The 15682-nt window shown below is 41.1% G+C and overlaps 1 protein-coding gene across 4 annotated transcripts in view; it reads left to right on the top strand.

Annotated features, from left to right (window-relative positions):
* Hectd1 (HECT domain E3 ubiquitin protein ligase 1) overlaps positions 1-15682 on the top strand; it is a 97421-nt gene that overhangs the window by 67089 nt on the left and 14650 nt on the right. For 3 of the 4 annotated variants that reach the window (XM_017799569.2, XM_008838802.3, XM_008838804.3), the window contains exons 26-30: positions 382-603; positions 4576-4709; positions 5859-5981; positions 7590-7746; positions 14043-14265. In XM_017799569.2, coding sequence (XP_017655058.1) covers positions 382-603; positions 4576-4709; positions 5859-5981; positions 7590-7746; positions 14043-14265 — 859 coding nt within the window. The remainder of the gene's footprint in view (positions 1-381; positions 604-4575; positions 4710-5858; positions 5982-7589; positions 7747-14042; positions 14266-15682) is intronic. The other variant, XM_008838803.3, reaches the window with a different exon arrangement.

Genomic DNA, 15682 nt, shown 5'->3' with positions numbered 1-15682 from the left:
GGCCAGCCTAGTCTACATAGCAAATTCCAGGCCAGCTGGGGCTACAGGGAGACTCTGTCTCAAAAAGACCAAAATAATAATAATAATAATAATAATAATAATAATAATAATAAATCGTCTTTTAAAAAGATGTATGTCTCTGGCCAGGCATGGTCGTTCATGCCCTTAATCCTAGCACTCTGGGAGGCAAAGGCAAGTGACTCTCGGAGTTTGAGGCCGGTCTGGACTGCATACCAAGATCCAGGCTAGCCAGGGCTACATAGCCAGACCTTGTCGCAAAAAATTAGATAAGTAAATTTGAAAGAAATGTATGTCTCGATTTTTCCAAGGTTTCTACAATCTCATCTGTGTTGGCTGATTTAATTCTTTTTTTATTTTTAGCTTCTCCTCTTATGGGTGCTCAGAGCTTCCCTAATTTGACCACACCTGGTACTACATCAACAGTGACTATGTCAACATCAAGTGTTACCAGCAGCAGCAATGTAGCTACGGCCACAACAGTTTTATCAGTGGGTCAGTCATTAAGTAACACCTTAACCACCAGCCTCACATCAACCTCTAGTGAGAGTGACACAGGTCAGGAAGCAGAATATTCCTTATATGGTAAGTTACAATATAAAGAAAAATTGTAATTATATTTACATAATGGTATTCTTACTATGTTTTTATCCTTGGGTATTTTTAGCTTTTGGTTCAAAAGAAGTTTCCTTATATAAATACAACATCTTCATAGAAAATGGAAAAACCAAATTATCTGATTATAGGTGGATATGGCAGCACAGGCCTTGAACCCCACCACTCAGGAGGCAGAGGCGGATGGGTCTCTATGAGATCCAGGCCAGCCTGGTCTACATAGTAAGTTCCAGGCCAGCTGGGGCTACAGAGACCCTGTTTCAAAAAAGAAGAAAGTTAATACCATCTAGTCCCTATGTTCTAAATCTGATAAGGTACATATCTAATGTATGTCTTTGTTTTTAACAAAAAGTTTATGTCCTTTTAGGCAGGTATTTTTACTCAGTACACTTTGAAAATATTATCACATTGTTGGATGTGTTTCTACAACATTTGGAATGAGTGCCAACTGTTTCTGTAAGTTGTCCATTCTGTTTCGTTATGTTGCAGCTTTTTTACTCCCATAAACATCATGAATGTTCAGTCTAGAATTACACAGCTGTGCATTTCCCCAGGGGAAATTCCTAAAAGAGTAATTGCTTCAAGAAAAGGCTGCCCTCCTGTCAGAATGTTTAGAAATACGCTTTACTACACATCCTTGATCACATTGCCTATCCTGTCTTTTTCCTTTGGAATCCAACCCAGGGCCTCATTCGGTGAGCACCCTGCTGCTCAGCTTTTTGATAATTTAAAAGATGAAAGTTTATATAAAGATAAAGGTGTATTTTAAGTATCATTATGTGTATGTCACTTTAATAGGCTTTCTTTTTTCTGAGAATATGGTCTCTTCTATTTCAAGCCAGAGATTTAATATGATGTTTCATGTTTTTGTGAAAGTCATATTTCTGTATTTATGCTTTGCCTAAATGTGGTTATTACAGCAAAGACATAAATTTACTGAGTGATGACTTTGCCAATTTGTTCTTTTTCATGAAGGTGTTCTGCCTCTGTCTACTCATTTGTTAATACAGTAACTTCAAGCTTTTTTTTTTAACTTCAAGCTTTAGTTCTTGATCATGAGATGCTAAGAAAGCTGTTGGGAGTCGATACAGATGACTCAGTGGTTAAGAGAACTGGCTGCACTTGCAGAGGACCTGGGTTCAATTCCCAGCACCTCCATGGTGGCTAACAACTGTATCTAATTCCAGTTCCAGGGGATCCAACACCCTCCTCTGACCTCTGAGGGCATTGCATGACACGGGTGCACTTACACACGTGCAGGCAATAGATGTATTCATACACATAATAAATAAAGTAATAATAAATTGGGGGGGGTGGTCTTTTTGAGACAGGGTCTCCCTATATCCCCAGCTGGCCTGGAACTCGCTATGTGGACCAGGCTGGCCTCGAACTCACAGAGCTCCATCTGCCTCTAAGGTGTATACCACCACACCTGGCCCATAATGGCTATGGTGGTGCACACCTTTAATCCCAGCGTTAGGTAGGCAGAGGTAGGCAGATCTCTGTGAGTTCGAGGCCAGCCTGTACTCATTGTGGTTCTGTGATGTGTTCACATCTTTGAAATTTGGAGCTCTTCTTGTTTCTTTGTTAGGATAGGCCACCATGTAGCTCAAGCTAGCCTTGCTTATTTGGACTTCCTACCCCCAGGGTCCCAGAACTGAGGCTGTAGGTGTATATCACCATATCCAGCTCTGAAAGTTTTTAAAAAATTTTTATTTATTTACTTTTAAGTTTATGTGTGTGAATATATATTGTCTACATGCGTGTATATGCACCCATGTTATGCAAAGCCCACAGAAGTCAGAAGAGGGTGTCGGATTCCCCTGGAACTGGAGTTACGGACAATTGTTAGCTGCTGTGTGGGTGCTGGGAATCAAACCCAAGTCCTCTACAAGAGCAGTCGATGCTCTTAACTGCTGAGCTGTCTGTCCAGCCCCTTACAGTATATACTCATAGTGAAGGGAAGGTGAGAAAATGAGAAGGGGATTGTAACACAGTAGAGAATTTCAGTATGTGAAGCCAGAATATACGCCTTGAAACTTGAACCAAAGTGTATTTGGTTTCTTTTGTGTATAGCCATGTATGTTCATGAGAGCTACTCTAAATTACAAGGCAGCCCCTCAGATATGCAAAGGCTAATATATTTTATCAAACTTAAGATGCCATTCATTGTAAGAAACACTATTTTTTTGGGGGGGGGGGTCTTTTTGAGACAGGGTCTCCCTGTAGCCCCAGCTGTCCTGGAACTCACTATGTAGACCAGGCTGGCCTTGAACTCACAGAGATCCGCCTGCCTCTGCCTCTGCCTCTGGGATTAAAGGTGTGCGCCACCAGGCTCAGCTCGACACACTATTCTTTTACTATCATTAATAAAATTGTTGCCAATCTGGCTAGAACTTGCCAGTAATTATAGGGCATGTACTGTTAAAAAATGTGTGTCTTAGAAATTCATCAGAGTATCATGCTACATTTTTCTAAATTTTGATTAAAAGACATTTGGTTGAAAGGTCTGTAGGTGCAAATTGCTAAAATAATTAGAAGTAATTTGATGTTCTTTAGGAGGATAGGGTATCACCTTTGTTAATGCTAATATTAAAAGTTTATATTCCATCTTATGCATGCAGTAAAAACTTCCCTTTTTTTAATCTCATTCTTCTTTTTGTCTTTGGTTCTCATGAAGAACAGACTGTTAGTGTCTTTTTTTTTTTATGTGGGACAATATAAATTTGATCTAGACTTGAAAAGTATATTTTATTTATTATTTTGTATGTGTGATACATGTGTATGAATACAGGTGCCCATGTACCAACAGCATGCATATGGAGTCAGAGGACAACTTTCATGAGTTGATTCTTCCTTTCCACTCAGTTTGTTAGACTTGGGTGACAAACACTTTTACCCACTGAACCATCTTGCTAGCCCGTGTTTTCGTTTTTTTGAAAGCCTTACTGTATAGTTGGGGCTGGCTTTGAACTCATGACCCTCCTGCCTCAGCCTCCAATTGCTAATATTAGTCCTGCATCATCACTCCAACATGATCCAGTCTTTATTGGGGGAAATATTCTAAGGAAGAAGGTAAAAGGGATTCAAGATTACTAAACTTCCTTGTGTAGTCAATTATATGGATAATATACTTTACCTAGTGAATGTTGTGGGTTTTAAAATTTTTGTGTTTTATTTTTTGAGACTGGATTTTTCTGTAACCCCAGTTGGCCTAGAACTCCCTATGTAGACCAGGGTGGTCCTGAACTCACAGAGATCTACCTACCTCTGCCTCCTTAGTGCTGGGATTAAAGGTGTGCATCACCGTGCCTGGCTGAATAGTTGTTATCCTTAAGTCATTAAGTAGCTTGCCAGGTCTAAGCCTAGTTTACCGACTTAAATTTTGTTTGCTGTCATAAAGCCTTTTACAGCTTAATGTTTATGTATAGTTACCTATATCAGTTCATTTACTTAGTAAATCCTGTTGCCTGCCTGTAGGCTTCCATAGAGACTTAGACCATGCTTGGTCCATGTGATACTTAACCATTCTCAGCATGTAGTGTATGCTCAACAAATAGGCACAGATGGAATGAATGACTCGAGTGGGCTCTTTCTACCATGTTGTGCTTCCTGTGACATTCAGAGAGCGAAGGTGGAGTTGTTACATTTTCACCTTATGCAGTTCTCATGGTCGCCCTTTCATGGACTTTGTAGATTTAGATAGTGTTTGTGGCCATCTGTTATTTTCTCTTGTTTTCTGTCATACTTAGGACTGTTTTTGATTATTAATTATACCATATGTGTGGTGGTAGAATATAGGTGACATCATTAACTGTACTTTATGCTTGAGCCTTTTGAAGTTTACCTTTGTTTTATGCAGGCCCAAATGCAGTGTTACCTTGTTATCCTTTATTAACTGGATTGACAAGAAGGTGGTTGGGTTTTTGTTTTTATTCCTAGATTTCCTTGATAGCTGCCGTGCCAGTACTCTCTTAGCTGAACTAGATGATGATGAGGATTTGCCTGAGCCTGATGAGGAAGACGATGAGAATGAAGATGACAATCAAGAGGACCAAGAATACGAGGAGGTTATGGTAGAGAGAATCTCCTTTTCCCTTCACTGAAACAGGAGTTGGAGCCAGGCATGGTGGTACATGCCTATAATCCCAGCACTTGGGAGATGGAGGCATGAGGATCAGAAATACAAGGTCATCTTCAACTTCTTAGGGAATTGAGGCCAGCCTGAGCTGCATAAGGACTTTTCTCAAAAATAAAATAGCTAACATAAAATGTTATTTTAAAACATTTAATTTAATAGCATCAGCTGGTGTGGTAGCACATGCTTTTAATCCCAGCACTTGGGAGGCAGGGAGATCTCTGTGAGCTTGAGGCCAGCCTGGTCTACATAGTGAGTTCCAGGCGGGTTGAGACTACATGGAGACCCTGTCTCAAAAAGACAAAAAAATAAATAAATAAAATTAAATAAAAAATAACATGTTGAGTTTTAGTGGGATGAAGAAATTTTTTAAAAATTGTTTTTATTTTATGTATATGTGTGTCTTGCCTGCATGTATGTACATGTACTCATGCATCCAGTGCCCACAGAGGCCAGAATAGGGTGGCATCCTCCTGGAACTGGAGTTGCAGACAGTTCTTTGTCGCCATGCGGGTGTTAGGAGGATCTAAGTCTGGGTTGTCTGCAAGAGCAGCCAGTGCTCTTAACTGCTGAGCCATCTCTCCAGCCTAGGGTGAAGAAATTTAAAAATACTTTCTAGTATATATCGTTTAGATAGTTTCATGAGTGGGTAAAGGTTGATTGCCAGCAAGCCTAATGATGTAAGCTCAATCTATGGGATCTATATAGTGGAAGAATACAACCAATTTCTGCAAGTTGTCCTCTGACCTCCACATCGTGGCATACATGTGTACATGTACACATCCTAAACAAAGTAATTCATGACTGAATTAATTAAATGTAAATAAAATTAGATGGCATATGCCTGTAATCCCAGTAGTTGGGAGACTGAGGCTACCCTGGGCTTCACAGTGAGTTCCAGGCCAGTCTGTGCTACTCAGCAGAAAGGGCTGGAGGTGTAACTTGGTGCTGGAGGCCCTTGCTTAGGAGTTGCACGGCCCCAGGTTCAATCTCCAGTGTCCTAAGTAACACCTTTCTTGGCTAGACTGAATGAAGGGTATGAATCAAATGATGAAATGTATCTCTTGGCTTTTTTTTTAAACTTCAGATTCTGAGACGCCCATCCCTACAGCGTCGAGCTGGCTCCCGCTCTGATGTAACACATCACGCTGTCACCTCACAGCTACCACAGGTCCCTGCTGGAGCAGGGAGCCGACCTATTGGGGAACAGGTAATAACATGTTTATTGTCCCTGCATTGTAGTTTCTTTCACAGGAAAGCACCAACCAAAAATCCCTCCAGTTGTATGTCACAGATGGGGAAAAAGAAGTGGGAGCCACCAAACAGTTGTAAAAACAAACTTCCCCTAGTGCTTAGGTTCCATATTTCAGAGCAAATCCATGATGGCTCTGGTATAATGAGACGTGAATCTCATCTTTGTTTTCACCTTTGAGTAACAACAAGCACATGTATTAAAACAGTTTGTTGGTATTACCTGAGATTTGTAAGTGTTGTAATAGTAGGTGTGGTAGAAGTTATAGTAGTCTGTGTGTGGTGTGTGTGTGTGTGTGTATGTGTGAGTGAGAGAGACAGAGGAGACAGAGAATCAGAGGAAAGCTTGTAGGAGTTGTTTTTTCCCTTCGTACCATGAGGGTCTTTGGGGATTGAACTCAGGTCATCCAGCTTTTCTGTAAGTGTCCTTATCTGCTGAGCCATCTCATAGGCCCTGTAGTGGTAGTCTAAATCACTAACTGGTAGGCACAGTTCTCATTGCATTGCATGCATCAACTTATTTCATCTTCCCAAGAACCTTTGTGAATGTTATAATTTGCTACAATCTTCAGACAGTGATTTTCTAAAAGTCACACGTAATAATTTGGGGTCTGGGATGTAAACTGACATTATAACTGTAGCTGTTTAGTCAGTTTGATTTTTTTGAAAAAGTTTATTTCAATCAAGTGTTCAAACTGAGAGGGTTTATGTGTGTGCATGTGTATCATTCAACTTGAACAGTTAACTCTTCCATCTATTTGTCTCATAGGAATTCATGGCACCTCTCAGTGATTCATCTGGTTTATGTGACTAATCCAGTGGGAAGTGAAATTTATACTAAGCAAAATAAACTTACTTAAAAATAACAAGAGGCTCATAGGAAATTGGAAAAATACTACAGCAGGCCTTATGTGTCTTTTGCTCAGTTTTTTTTTCCCCAGTAATGTCACACTACCAAATTGTAATATCAAAGCTAGGAACCTGAGGTCAGCTGTAGTTCTTTGTCCTATTTCCAGAGGGGTAGATGTTTGTGACTATTGGTAAAGCTTACATTTAGCAAAGTGAATGTATATATTCACATTTGTGTTAGCTCATTCTATGCTTCAGCAATCAGTATAAGAAAATAAAATCTCTGTAAAGAACTACTTAGGACTAGCAAGATGGCTGGTGCCAACAGGTGTTGCCAAACTTGACAATCCAAGTCCAACCCCTGTGACCCACGTGTTGGAAGGAGACAGCCGATTCCCACAATTGTCCTCTGACCGCCACACAAAAAAACACAAATAAATAGATTTTTTTTTTTTAAACTACTTGCTGGGTGTGATGGCTCAAGCTTTAATCCCAACTACTCAGGAGGCAGAGCAGGTGGATCTCTGTGAGATTGAGGCCAGCCTGGTCTCCATAGTAAGGTCCAGTCCTGCTGGGGTTACAGGGAAACCCTATCTCACAAAAAAACAAAGTAAAAATAAAGAACTACTTAAAGTGAACATTGTTTGTGGGTGGCAAGGCAGTTTTGGAGTCTTAAGAACCATCTGGACTGTTTAACTGTGGAATTGCACCGTGACAGGAAGAAGAAGAGTATGAAACTAAAGGAGGTCGCCGAAGAACCTGGGACGATGACTACGTGCTAAAGCGGCAGTTTTCTGCCTTAGTTCCTGCTTTTGATCCTAGACCTGGTCGTACGAACGTTCAGCAGACAACAGACCTGGAAATTCCTCCCCCAGGTACAGAGTGTTTGAGTGCTGTGATCCAGTTTTAATGGTTATCAAATAAGACAGTAATAGAGAATAGTTTGAAAAGTGAGGTGTCCGGGCTAGAGAGTTGGCTCAGTGGTTAAAAGCCAACACTGCTGTTCTTGCAGAGGACCCGGGTTTGATTCCCAGCACCCACATGACATCTAACAAACTGTAATTCCAGTTCCAGGGGATCTGATGCACTCTTCTGACCTCTCAGGGCATTGCATAGCACTTCATACATGCAGGCAATGTACTCATACACATAAAATAATAAATTTAAAAAAAGACTTTAAAAAATGTAGCTTGTATTTGAAGGTTATAAATAAAAAGAATTTTTTTAAGCTGTAAGTCTTCTAGATGTTAGGGGTGGTGAGATGGCTCAGCAAGTAAAGGTACTTGCTGCTAAACCTTATGACCAGAGTTCAACCCCTTTTAACCCACATGGTGGGCGGAGAATACCAACTCCCACATATTGTCCTGTGGTCTCCACTTGTATGCAATGGAGCATACATCCCCCAAATAAATAAATGTTTAAAAAGTTTTAAAATAAAAAATAAGCTGTTTTAGAACTGGGGAGATGGCTCAGTGGATAAAGTGTTTTACTTTGTAAGCATGAGGACCTGAGTTCAGACCCATATAGCACTTGCATAAAAAGCTGGGCAAAGGGCAGGAGATGACCGAGCTCTTTTTTTTTTAAATCAAAATTTATTTTTGCTAGGTGTGGTGGTACATGCCTTTAATCTTAGCACTCAGGAGGCAGAGGCAGGCAGATTTCTGTAGGTTTTTAGGCCAACCAGAGCTATATAGTGAGATCCTGTCTCAAAAAATAAAGTAAAATGAAATCAAATCACAACTGCCTATAACTTTAGTGTTCCAAGGGATCTGATGCCCTCTTCTGGGATTGATGTGCACCAGCATACATGTGGTACACATAAACCCATACATATTTAAAGAAAAAATACCTAGAAGAGGGACTGGAGAGATGGCTCAGCAGTTAAGAACACTGGCTGCTCTTGCAGAGGACCTAGGTTCAATTCCCAACACCCACATGGCAGCTAACAACTGTCCATAACTCCAGTTCCAGAAGCTCCAGTCCCTTCTGACCTCGGTGGGCTTTGCATGACATGGGTGTGCTTACATGCATGCAGGCAATATACTCATACACATAAAAATAATAAAATACTTTAAAATTTGTTTTTATTTTTTTATTTTTTGGTCTTTTTGTGACAGGGTCTCTCTATAGCCCCAGCTGGCTTGAAACTCACTATGTAGACCAGACTGGCCTTGAATTCACAGAGGTCTGTCTGCCTCTGCTGGGTTTAAAGGTGTGTGCCACCACACCCGGCTCTTTCATTGATTGTGTGTGTGTGTGTGTGTGTGTGTATTTCATGTGGAACATCTCAAATAATCATCTTTATACCCCCATCCCCACAGGCACCCTCCCATAGCCTGCCCACTGGAGCCCATATACTTTGTCATCCCTGTTATGGCCCACTGTGTCAAGTTAGTGACCCTAGACGTTCCCAAGTACAAGTCCATCCACTGAGGTATAATCAGCCTATCTAGAGTCCCTTGTTTTAGGAAGATCACCTCTTCTTTGCTAGCAGCAATCAGTTGCCAGTATTTCTTCAGACAAGATTGTAATCTGCTGTTCATTTTCCCAGTTCTATGCTGGATTTTTTGTTTGGTCGGTCTTTTTGAGCCAGGCTCTCCATGTAGCCCCAGCTGGCCTAGAACTCACTATATAGATCAGGCTGGCCTCAAACTCACAAAGATCCTCCTGCCTCTGTCTCCTGAGTGCTAGGACTAAAGATGTGCACCACCATGCTCAATGCTGTGCTGGGATTTTGTCTGCCTAAGTTTGCGTGGGACTTGTATATGCTGACACCATTGCCATAGAATCATATGAACAGGTCCCCAGGAGCTTGTAGGACTGTTTCCATATGGTCCTGCACCTCCTCCCTGGCTCTTAACAATCTTTCCTCCCCCTTTTCTGAGATGGTCCCTGAGCCTTGGGTGGGTGAAGTTTAATATAGGACTCCTGTCCAAGGACCAGCATGCAGCAGACTCTTGATTTCTAGGCGTTAGCCATTTGTGACCTTTTGTGTTCCTGGCCCTCTGCTACATGAAGAAGCTTCATTAATGAGAACTGAGCGATTCATTAGTGTCCTCTTCTTTACCCCTGTTCTATGTTTCATGATCCTTAGGTGTAGAGGCTACATTGTAGATGTGTCACTTAGGCTTGGGCAGTCCATAAACAATGTCCGTGTGTGACCAGTTATGGTACTTGGTAATAGTCTTCAAACTGGTGCAAAATGAGCTTCTTTAATGAATGGTTACTGGGATATTTGTCTGTAAATATAAGGATACATATATTAGTCTAGGGATGTGACAGTCTTGGGGTTTTCTCTAAGATCTATGACCTCTCCAGCCATGTGTATTTGGCTATGTTTACAGTGCCATACCTGAGTTTCCTCCCATTGAGTGAGCTTTTAGTCCAGTTAGGTAGCTGTTGATTGCCCCCAAGATAAATGTGCCACTACTGCACCAGTGTTATATGCTGTGCTGGCCACTGGTGTGGTTATTTGGCCTTGAAGCTGGTGTTAGGCCATAGATTGATGTTTTCCCTTGGCACCTTTTTTTTTTTTTTTTTTTGGTGTTTTTGAGACAGGGTCTCCCTTGTAGCCCCAGCTGGCCTGGAACTTGCTGTGTAGACCAGGCTGACCTCGAATGCACAAAGATCTGCCTGCCTCTGCCTCCCAAGCACTGGAATTAAAGACGTGCGCCACCATGCCCTGCTCCAATAAACCATTTTAAACCATTTTTTTTAAAAATACTATTTTTATTTTGTGTGTATACGTGTATGGCCTGCATGTTGGTAAGTGCACCTGTGTCATGCAGTGCCTGCAGAGGACAGAAGAGACTGTCGGATCCTCTGGAACTGGAGTTACGGACAACCCATTCTTCAGAAGGCACAGGACTATGTATTTGATCTGCATGTTGTAGGGTCATTCCATGACTGCAAGAGAATTTTTCCTCATTTCATGAAATTAAATGATTTAAATCTAGAGCAAAATTGCTCTATGCAACTTTTATTTTTGAGACAGGGTCTCCCTGTAGCCCCAGTTGGCCTGGTACTCACTATGTAGACCAGGCTGGCCTTGAACTCACAGAGATCCGCCTGCCTCTGCCTCCTGAGTGCTGGGATTAAAGGTGTGTGCCACCATGCCCGGCCATCAGCCCCTATTTTTAAAAAATTTAAAGCAGTCAGGCTGGGGAATGGCAGCTGGGGAGGCAGAGACTGGAGGATCCCTGAGACTGACCAGCCAGCTAGTCCAGCAGACTGACTCCCCGGTTCAATGAAAGTGAAGAGCTGCTGGGGACGACACTTGCTGTCAACCTCAGGCCTCTGCATCCGTACCACAAAGGGAACAAAATGGGTATTTTAGAGGAGCAAATTGAGATTTTTTTTCCTCTCTCTCTCTCTCTCTCTCTCTCTCTCTCTCCCTCTCTCCCTCCCTCCCTCCCTCACTCTCTCTCTCTCTCTTTCTTTCTTTTTCCTTGTCTTTTTGAGATAGGGTCTCCCTGCTACCCCAGCTATCCTGGAATTCACTGTGTAGACCAGGCTAGCCTGGAACTCAAAGAGATCCTCCTGCGTCTGCCTCCCCAGTGCTGAGACTAAAGGCGTGCACCACCACACCCGGCTTCTTTTCTTTTTTTAAAAGCAGAGTTAGAGTTATATGACTTCAACTTTGAAGCCAGATGTGGAGGCCAGTACTTGGGAGGCTGACACAGGAGGATCCAAAGTTCAAAGCCAGCCTCAGCTGTACTTTGAGTTTGAGGCCAATCTGGGTTAGATCATGCCTTGTCTTCTCAACCCACAAATTGCTTTGGAAGTTTAAAACATGTTTGTATTTGTGTAGTTTTCCAAGTATGGTGTTATTTAAAGATAGGGGCTTTCTCCTGGCTCAGACGTACTAAATATTAACTTTGGAAAGCTGTCTACTTCCTTTAGTAAGGGTTCTTTGGCCTGGCTGATAACTTCAGCTTCATCCTTTAAAATTGGGGTGGGGCGGTATCTTTTTGAGACAGGGTCTCTATGTAGTCCCAGTTGGCCTAGAACTCACCATGTAGACCAGGCTGGCCTCCATCTCACAGAGATTCACTTGTTTCTGCCTCCCAAGTGCTAGGATTAAAGGTATGCGCCACTATGCCTGGCTTAAACTGTTTTATAGGTTTGTAGGCATTATCATGCCCCCCCCAAGATACCTATTTTTATCCTTGTCAACATGTTACCCTCAACATGACAAAAGAGACTTTGCAGATATAATTGAGTTAAATGTCTTCAGATGTACGTGGGCCAAATATAATCCTTCTAAGAGGGTAGTGAGGGTGGGGGACATGAGAGTCAGAGGAGATGTGATGAAGAAAGCAAAGGTTTGTGATGAGGGGCCATGGGCTAAAGAATGTGGGCAACCTTCTGAAGAGAGAAAAGGCAAAAGGCAGCCAAATGTCATAGACCCTCCAGTAGGAACGAAGCCTACAAGTTCAGTTTAAGACTTCTCACTGCTAGAACTGTGAAATAAATTTGTGTTGTGAAAGCACCCAGTTTGTGGTAATACTTTATAGCAGCAGTAGGAAGCAATACATCGGGCAAATCTTTAAGCCTGAACCATCTCTTAAGTGGAGCGAATTACGTGTATTTGGCAAGATAGTTAAAAAGAAGTGGAATGGGCCTAAGAGCTGGCTCAGCAGTTAAGAGCACTGGCTGCTCTTCCAGAAGACCGGGGTTCAGTTCCCAGCACCCACATGGCTGCTAACAACGGTCTGTAACTCCAATTCCAGGGGATGCAGTGCCCTCTTCTTGCCTCTGTGGGCATTGCATGACAGAGGTACACTTAAATACATGTAGGCAGTACGCTCATAGACATAGAAATATTTTTTTAAGGTAAAACATTTAAGGTTGGTTTAGCATGGTATCTGGTTGTGCCTCAGTAAATGTCAGGTAACTAGTATATGGTCATTAAAGAAGACTTAAATTATTATTAAGTGTGGAGTATGCTTTTTAGTTGATAGAGAATGTGTTCAATATAAAACTACTTATACTTTCTAATACATACAGATAATTGAAGGTGAGGTTAGATGTAGGTTGGCACTACATGCTCCAAGTTTCCTTCCAAATAGAACACCTACCAAGTGTGGTGATGCACGCCTTTAATCCCAACACTCAGGAAGCAGAGGCTGGAGGATCTCTGTGAGGTTGAGGCCAGCCTGGTCTACATAGTTCCAGGTCCGCTGTGGCTACAAGGAGACCCTGTCTGAACAAAACCAAAAAGAATACCTATTACAAGGAGTATGCATAGCTACAGAATTTTTGGCAATATATTTCCTAAACTACTTTTGCCACTAGTAATTTATACTAATTTATACTAACAATTACACTAAATAATAATAGCTCTATATCCAGTTTTGTATATATTGATGACTTGAAAGAGTGTTATCAAAAATCTAATGTTATCTTGTGTTGATAATAGGGCTGTGTTTCAGTTAAGGTACAGTGGGATATATTAAAATAATAAAAACTATTTAGAAAACAGATGATACAAAGAATAGTGAGCTAACATAAAAGAAGAGAGTTTTATCATCAACCTAATTATATTAGTGTGGATATTTACTTAAAACTCATCATTGGGGCTGGAGAGATGGCCCAGTGGTTAAGAACACTAGCTGTTCTTGCAGAAGACGAGGTTTGAATCCCAGCACCCACATGGCAGCTAACAACTGTCCGTAACTCCAGTTCCAGGGGATCCAAAGGCCTCTTCTTTCCTTCATGGGCATTGCATGACACGGGTGTACTTACTTACATGCAGGCAATACACACATACACATAAAAATAATAAAATATTAAAAAATAGGGGCTGGAGAGATGGCTTAGTGGTTAAGGGCACTGACTGCTCTTGCAGAGGACCCGGGTTTGATTCCCAGCACCCACATGGTGACTACAGACTGTCCTTAACTCCAGTTCCAGGGGATTCTAAAGCCCTCTTCTGATCTCCATGGCATTGCATGACATGGGTGTACTCACATACATATAGGCAATATACTCATAAAATAAAAATAATAAATAAAATAATAAAATATTAATAAATAAATAAAACTCAGCATTTGCTCTATCTAAAAGTTTAACAGGTCATTGTCCTATTCTAGCATTCTGTTTTTAAGTAACCTAGGTGTTTAAAAAAATGCTTTGGTATGATTGTTTTCCATATCTTCCAAATTTTTAGGAACACCTCACTCAGAGCTCTTAGAAGAAGTTGAATGTACTCCATCACCTCGATTAGCTCTTACTTTGAAAGTAACTGGTCTTGGAACAACTCGGGAAGTTGAGTTACCACTCACCAACTTCAGATCAACCATCTTTTATTATGTACAAAAACTGCTTCAGTTGTCCTGTAATGGCAGCGTGAAATCAGATAAACTTAGGCGTATTTGGGAGCCAACTTACACGTAAGAGATTTTAACTTGATGTTTAAGTAGTAGACATTGTTACTTCTGAGCCAAGACATGTTGGATCACTTTGTTTTGGATTATAGGGAGAGAAAAGATTTGTTCTTGTTCTGTTTCTTTGCAGGAACTGACAAGAGTCTTGTCTCTGATTCAGATGCTGAGTGACTAAACTTTAGAAAAAGAAAGCTCTTTAAAATAATCTAGACTAACTCTATGTAGTAATTTTTGAAAAAAATATCATTTGAATTTTTGTCATTGTGTGTTGTACTAAACATTTTCTATTTTTTTTTTTTTTTCCTTTACTTTGGGAGCATATGAGTTTAATCTACCTCTATTCATTCAGGAAATAGCTACCAATGACATTGGGCAGATTTACCATTTTTGTAGTCAAATCTCTACCCCTGAGCTATACCCCCAAAGATGTAAGTTTTTTGTTGTTTTTTTTTTTAGACAGGATCTACTCTGTGCTCCTGGATGGCCTAGAACTCACTATGTAGACCAAGCTGGCCTCAAACTCCCAGAGCTCCTTCTGCTTCTGCTTCCTGAGTGTAAAATTAAATGCCTGGGCCATCATGACTGGCAAGATGTGACTTTTTTTTAATTTATTTTTAATTTTATGTGTATGAGTGTTTTGTCTGCATGTATGTAAGTGCACCACATGTGTGCAGTGCCTGTGGAGGTCAGAAGAGGGTGTAGGATCCCCTGGAACTGGAGTTATAGACCCTTGTTAGCTGCAATGTGGGTGCCAGAAATCAAACCCAGGTCCTTTGTAAGAACAGCAAGTGTTCTTAACTGCTGAGCCATCTCTCCAGCCGAAGATGAGACATTTTTGTACCTCAGTTTTCAGATCTCTTAAATGAGACTAGTTGAGAGGAGTTAATGACTTAATACGTGTAAATGTTTTTGGTGTTTTCTAGGGTATAGTAAGTGCTCAGTGTTGCCTATTAAATTACTACTTCATAACATAATAAATTATTATTTTATTGTGATTTTCTTTTAATTGGTTCATGGTTTTAATAATTCATAATCCTAGATGACATTACTAAAAGCAATGTAGATCCCTTTTCCTTTGGAGTTTGAAAATTGATTTCAGTGCCTTAGAACACGAGACCGTCTTGTCATTGTTGTTCCTAGCCTTTTCATCTAGTCATAGAAAAACTTTCTTATACCATTTTATTTTATGACGATATAAAAAGTCAGAACACTTGGTATATTGAGCAATCATGGCTTCAAAACCTTTAGATTTGGGGTTGGTGAGATGGCTCAATGGCTAAGGGTGCTTGCCGCCAAGCCTGACAACCAGAGGTAGGTCCCCACGACCTACATGACATGGTTGAAGAAGAGAACTAACTCTTAGAAGTTGTCCTCTGATTCCCACATACATGTTGTGGCTTGCCTGCCTGCACCCACATACACA

The sequence above is a fragment of the Nannospalax galili genome, unplaced genomic scaffold, assembly GCF_000622305.1.
Source record: "Nannospalax galili isolate Female #2095 unplaced genomic scaffold, S.galili_v1.0 scaffold1619, whole genome shotgun sequence".
NCBI lineage: Eukaryota > Metazoa > Chordata > Mammalia > Rodentia > Spalacidae > Nannospalax > Nannospalax galili.
This window is presented reverse-complemented; position numbering and strand designations above follow the sequence as displayed.